General features: G+C 42.2%; 1 protein-coding gene across 1 annotated transcript in view; it reads right to left on the reverse strand.

Moving 5' to 3' along the window:
* Nucleotides 1-4,303, reverse strand: part of nr3c2 (nuclear receptor subfamily 3, group C, member 2) — a 90,020-nt gene extending 85,717 nt beyond the window's left edge. The window contains exons 1-2 of the mRNA XM_061718415.1: nucleotides 3,961-4,303; nucleotides 673-2,493 (exon numbers count right to left, since the gene is read on the reverse strand). Of these exons, the coding sequence (XP_061574399.1) occupies nucleotides 673-2,474 (1,802 nt within the window). The 5' untranslated portion in view covers nucleotides 2,475-2,493; nucleotides 3,961-4,303. The remainder of the gene's footprint in view (nucleotides 1-672; nucleotides 2,494-3,960) is intronic.
* Between the last annotated feature and the right edge of the window lie 2,553 nt (nucleotides 4,304-6,856).

The following is a 6,856-nucleotide window of genomic DNA, read 5'->3' on the forward strand; positions in this document are numbered from 1 at the left end:
CCTTTAAAGAGAAAACTGGAATACAACTAAAGCACAACAGTCAAAACTCCACTTCGCCAGATTGGCAAATACCACAAGTTTTTCCTTTTTCCCCTTAGGCCTGGATGTGTCGTTACAGCCCCCCCTACTCTCAAATCCTCTCAAAATCAGCTGTTTATTTCACCATTTCATTTGGAGACAAAAGCATGTGATCAATCATTCATAATTTATGACCCTCCTAATGGCCTAGAGCCCATAATAACAGAACTTGCATTACACAAGGTCTTAGCCAGACCTCCTGATAGCAGGCCAATAAATTTTGTTGACGAACTTTAGCATCGGCCCCTGATAAGAGGTAAACTTTGCCTCTGTGTTACAGTAGAAAAGACGGCAGTTTCAAAAAATAGGATGTTGTGATCTTGTGCTACTGTGACCTGAGCCCTACTGTTGAATTCCTGTTCTTCCAGCCAACATCCCACTACGTCTCCGAGCCCTGCTGTTACTGTTATTATTTTTCACTCGTCAATGCCGATATGGATATGACAACATGGGTCTGACTGCAACAAATTGGCTCTCCATCAATAGGAATCTCTAGAGGCATGCTCTTTGACAGGTACGCTGAAGGAAAAAACAAAGTTATACAGAGAACAGGCAGAAACAAACACCACCTAGAGACATGTTTATCTCTCTTACCTTGACATGCTGTCAGCGATGCAGTTCTGACCGGGGTATCCTTCACCTCTCGCTGACAGTGACCCCTGCGACATGCCTGGCCGAGATTTCCACGACTCCATTAACGCCGTTACAGGTGAAATTAGATTCAACAACGGGTTGGACTGGTCTCTCACATCATGCCGCGTGAATGACATTGTTCCTTGTGCTCCAATCTGGTAATGGAATGAGTGTCCGCTGGCATTTACTCCAACAATGGCAGATGTGGACATGCTGTTACTCTCTTGATAATAGCTGCTGTCAGTGGGCTCCTGTTTAACCCCTTTGGACAGGACATTGTTGGAGAACACGCCAGGCTCGTAGTTCCCATTCACAGAGGAAACAGGGGGTCCCAAGATCCCAGAAAGACTGTATTCATCAATGTTGTTCCGCAGGGACAGATATGTAGTGTCAGATGCAGGAAAAAGACCAAGAGAAGGCGACTGCTCACCATAGGGCTGTTGATTCATACACCCCTCACTTTTGTCTGCCTCAGTCTTAATATGGGTGATAAAAGGTGTGCTACTCGCATTACATTTGGAGCTGCCTAAACACATGCTCCTGTAGTCACTTCCAGGCTCATTCTTAATATACTTTACCATGCCCATCTGGTCTAAGCCAACACTGAACACCTCCCCGTCGACCATCTCTACCTTGGGGAACTCAAAATTCTTGAAATCTGTGTCTCTGGTCAGCCCTGCCGCTTCTGGGCTGTTCGTGTCATTCTGCACCAATCCCAGTCCACCAGTAGGACTAGACACAGGGAAACCAGCTGAGGAGGGATTATGTGGGCTGCTGACAGACATAGTGCCCCCCGCGGCTGGACTGGAGATGGAGGGTCTTACTGTGTTGCAGTTGTTGGCAGCGCTGGTGCAGCTGCCACCTGTGGGGCTTGAAACAGACGACCTAATGTTACATGTAGTGCTGCAGGACGGAGGGGATCTTACACTACTCATACTATGTGGACTGGACATGGGGGACCTCATGACATTGAGTGGGCTGGTGAGTGGTGGTGAGCCAACTGTGCTTGACTCTACAGGGCTACATGTGACTGAATTCCTGCGCTTGATGTTGGCTAGAGTAGCAGCACAGGAAGTCTGGCTCACAGGACTGCTGACGGACGAGCACAGAGGTCCAAAGCACATGGGAGGACTGGTGGTAGATGACACCAAATTGTTACTGCCTCCAGGACTGGAAATAGAGCTGGATGTCTTGGGACTGCAAGACAGAGAGGAGGCCAGCATGGATGCTGAGCTAACTGGAACACCAGCGGGGCAGTCTCTGGGAGTCCCACTCGGCTGCTGGAAACCAAATGGGTTCAACTTGGGGCTCTTTGTGGAGCCACACTGGTTCTCCTCTAGGGGCCGTCCACATCCTGGGTACAGCTTTCCAGGGCTTGTTCCCTGCTGGCTAAAAGCAAAGTCTGGCTCCCTGGCAGCATTCATATACAGGCCCATAGACTCAGCCACAGTCTTAGAAAGCTCCTTGGAGTCCGCTTCCTGCTTATGGCCATGCAAAGAGTTGTTGAAGTGGGGGGGAACAAATGGCTGGTTCTGGCTGTGCTGAAGCGTTGGCTGTTCCTTTTTCTTAGAACTTGTGTCTTTGCTGGCGGTGCCCGGGCTTCCGGCAGGGCAATTGACGGGGACTATGTCCATCAGGATCTCGCTGCTTGTCAGATTTGAATCCTCTGTACCGCAGCAGTACTCCATAGAGCTGGAGTCCTGAGACCATTTGTTCTCTGTGTCATCTCCATCAAAGAAACTTTGGTATCTTTTGGTCTCCATTGCTGGCTCATCGATTCACCTGGCAGATATGAAACAAACGTTTAGTTAAGGAATTTAACTTTCTATGCAGACCACTTAAGAAAGAATTATAAATTCATAAATATGGTAATCAGTGTAAAATAAATGTAATATTTCAGCTTTAGATTGAAGGATGAGGTTCAACTTTAACTGAAAACTTAAAAACTGCAGGATTTTGGTCAACTATAATAGCTTTATTTAAAAAAAATTAAAGATAACTCATATTGCATATGACACATTCAGACAACTGTTGCATTCTATTGAATATTTTTTTAAATATCTAGGCATGCTTTGTCTCATAAAAATGTAATGATTTTTTTTTTTTTTTTTTTTTATCCAAAGTAGTTCAAGACAAATCTTGACAGCATTTCCTCTGCATGAGATAAAGCTCTTCTTTCACTGAGCAACCGAGGATCTGATCATCTAACTTAAGGAAAAGTGCATTGCAAGGGTTAATAGTTGGTCCGTGTGACGTCGCCACAGCTTCTCGTTTAAACTCCTACCTCTACTGCGTGTCTATTGGACAGCTCAGCTAGAAATCCATCAGCTGCATCAGGCCATTCAGGGATTGGGCCGAAAGCTGTCACTCAATAGTTATTGCTCTTGCGACCACAACATAGCTGCGACACAACTTGAAACGGTGTTTGATGCAGCGAAGTGGCTGCATCATGTGCAAAAACAGCAAGATTACAGACAACAGTGAAACAATAAAACATCATGCAATGATAAGACAGCGCTTTGAGGCGGTGGTGCAGGCTGTGCACGCCGCGGCGCACAGCTCCAGGAGCGAAGATGATCTGAGTTAAACTTAGTCAGGTTGAATGCAAACCATCCCGAGTACATTTCGAGAGGCTTAGATATTCATCTTTTACCATTCCTCTCCTAGTTTATGACATTGCCTCTTGTTTTATGTTTAACGATAACCCACCCGTGGTAACTCTGTCTCGATAGTGGGACTTTCTCCAGCTCGCTCCATTTTCAACACAGAATTAAAGAAAATAAGTAAATAATAGCATGCTTTTGCTTTATTGTTGCAGTAAATGTTTATTTTGCTGTGCCTTTACGGTTTTGGTCGAGAAGTTTCAGTGAATCATGGTGGAAAAACTAGTTGTAGCCCACATTTTAGACAGAATTGAAAATTATATAAATGTTCCACTGTTGCCAGACGTATAACTGCAGAATTAGAAAATCTAAGTGAAAAATGACCCCAAAATACAGATTGGTGTCTGTTTTTGTAGCTTAAACAGATGAAGGAGGTTATACCAAAGTTTTAGAGTTTTATTGGGAGCCAGACAAGAGGGCTAACAGTCTTGGATCAAAGTTACTAGATTGCCCCCCCTCCTCATAACAAAACAAACTCGAGACGCAAGTATTTCGTTATATGACAAAACTGAGGAGTTTCGGTGTCTCTCTTCTCAGGCCAGCGCTCAAATTAAAATGTTCAGTCAGAGCTCCGTCTTTTGCTTACCTTAATTACGACATTCAGAGTTGTCAGGTGGCTGTGTTGCTGGGCAGCGGTAATCCACAAGACAAATTAGAAATCAAATAAATAAAAAAATAGTAACAATAAAAAAACCAAAACAGAAAAAAAGCAGCCAAGCAAAGTCAATCAACAAGCGCACTCTTCCCACGGTTTCCAATGCATTTCCACTTTGACAGCTAGACACGCAGGAGAAGTCTGCTGCGCATTAACACTAGTAATCCTCAACAGCGAGCCGCCGCTTCTAAACAGGACGAACCACCGGCGATGGGTTGCACGACAGCCGCAGATAACCTCACATTATGGCCGTAATATTTCGCAGATTAACGAATCTGGGTCCCTGCATTCAAAAAAAAAAAAAAAAAAAAAAAAAAAAAAAAAAAAAAAGAGTAATAAAAACAAACGGAGGAGTCGGTCGGACTTGCAGTCAGAGCGACGTCATTCTGGGCACATGGACCCTCCTACTGCAACGAGTGCAACACAAACTCCGAGGAGGAGGAGGAGGAGGAGGAGAGGAGGAGGAGGGGGAGGAGGTGAAGAGGGGGAGGAAGAGGAGGAGGAGGAGGAGGAGGAGGAGGAGGAGGAGGGAGGGCCGGCCGGACGGCCAGGTAGGCAGTCTGGAAATAGAGCACCTTACTGGGATGAAAAATAAATAAATAAAACTCAAGTGACGTTGACGGTGTCTTTGATTTCAGTAAAGCAAAGTTGTTGTTTTTTTGGTTTTGTTCAGTTTATTTTTTTTATGGTGCAAGATTGATGTCGACATACCTGCTGGCAGCTCTGAAAACAAGCAAACAAAACAATTGAACGAGTGAAGCCTGAATTATGGTTCTGCTTTAAATCGACGCAGAGCTTACGCCGTAGGGTTACGGCGTAACCTACGGCGTAGGTGTACGCGGCGACGCGCCAAGTACGGTGTGCCTCGCCGCGTACCCTACGCCGTAGGCTCTGCGTTGGTGTAACGCGGAACCATAAATCAGCCTTGAGACTTATGTGAGCAGGGCCAATACAACACTTTAACTAATAACGTAGTAGTTTATATACAGTACCACGAGGACACACAGAGAGGAGGCTGTGGAGGTCCAGTCAGCGGAGCTGTGTGACAATCGGAGAGTATTTCTACTTGATCCACTAGGTGGAGCAATATTTCTACTGCAGCTTCAGAAAGCAAATATAATGACATCAGGTTGTCAATTTGCAGTTCATGACAAATATATTATTTCACACTTTTATCGAAAAACACCATCTCATAATCATCTTCATCTTTCATTTTCATCCTCCTCTCTCTCTCTCTCTCTCTCTCTCTCTCTCTCTCTCTCTCTCTATATATGTATATATAGCCTATATATATATATATATATATATATATATATATATATATATATATATATATATATATATATATATATATATATATATATATATATATATATATATATATATATATACAGATATACACATTTATATACACATACATATACACACACACACACACACATATATATATAATGTGTATATGTACACATTCACACTTTTGTGGGTGTTTTCAATAGAGATATGAGGAATTGTAATAGTCTATCAGTGTAAACACAATGTGTTTGTTTTTTAAAGTAACATAGATGAAAACCAGATTCCATTTTATATCAAATTACTGTGGAAAACCAGTTGATTTTGAACACTTTATCATGACATACCTTTTCCTGCCACCATGGTTCAGTTTTACAAGGAGCCGCACAGGCCTCAGCCAACAAATTGCCTAACTGATGTCTGACTACTTGTGATTGATTGGGCTACAATTATAAACGAGTATAGAAAAAAACCCTAGCATTAGCATGGCAGCACCTGTGTCCAACTGGACTCTCAGCAGTCTGACCAGCACTGATGCAGCTGGACCCTCCTATATGATTTCTTGCTTGTGTTGTTCTCTCAGATGTAAGTCACTTTGGATAAACACATTAGTAGTTAGTAGTAGTAGTAGTAGTAGTAGTAGTAGTAGTTAGTAGTAGTAATAGTAGTAGATAAAAGCATTTGCTAAATGACAGTAGTAGTAGTAGTGGTATTAGTAATAGTAGTAGTAGTAGTAGTAGTGGTATTAGTAGTAGTAGTAGTAGTAGTAGTAGTGGTATTAGTAGTAGTAGTAGTAGTAGTAGTGGTAGTAGTAGTAGTAGTAGTAGTAGTAGTAGTAGTAGTGGTAGTAGTAGTAGTAGTAGTAGTGGTATTAGTAGTAGTAGTAGTAGTAGTAGTAGTAGTGGTATTAGTAGTAGTAGTAGAAGTAGTAGTAGTAGTGGTAGTAGTAGTAGTAGTAGTAGTAGTAGTGGTAGTAGTAGTAGTAGTAGTTAGTAGTAGTAGTAGTAGTAGATAAAAGCATCTGCTAAATGACAGTAGTAGTAGTAGTAGTGGTATTAGTAGTAGTAGTAGTAGTAGTAGTGGTATTAGTAGTAGTAGTAGTAGTAGTAGTAGTAGTAGTGGTAGTAGTAGTAGTAGTAGTAGTAGTAGTGGTAGTAGTAGTAGTAGTAGTTAGTAGTAGTAGTAGTAGTAGATAAAAGCATCTGCTAAATGACAGTAGTAGTAGTAGTCGTTAGTAGTAGTAGTAGTAGTAGTAGTAGTAGTGGTAGTAGTAGTAGTAGTTGTAGTGGTGGTAGTAGTAGTTAGTAGTAGTTAGTAGTAGTAGTAGGAGTAGTAGTAATAGTAGTAGATAAAAGCATTTGCTAAATGACAGTAGTAGTAGTAGTAGTAGTAGTAGTAGTAGTAGTAGTAGTAGTAGTTAGTAGTAGTAGTAGATAAAAGCATCTGCTAAATGACAGTAGTAGTTCTAGTCGTTAGTAGTAGTAGTAGTAGTGGTAGTAGTTAGTAGTAGTTAGTAGTAGTAGTAGTAAATAAAAGC

Source organism: Cololabis saira, chromosome 1 (genome assembly GCF_033807715.1).
Source record: "Cololabis saira isolate AMF1-May2022 chromosome 1, fColSai1.1, whole genome shotgun sequence".
NCBI classification, from domain to species: Eukaryota; Metazoa; Chordata; class Actinopteri; order Beloniformes; family Belonidae; genus Cololabis; species Cololabis saira.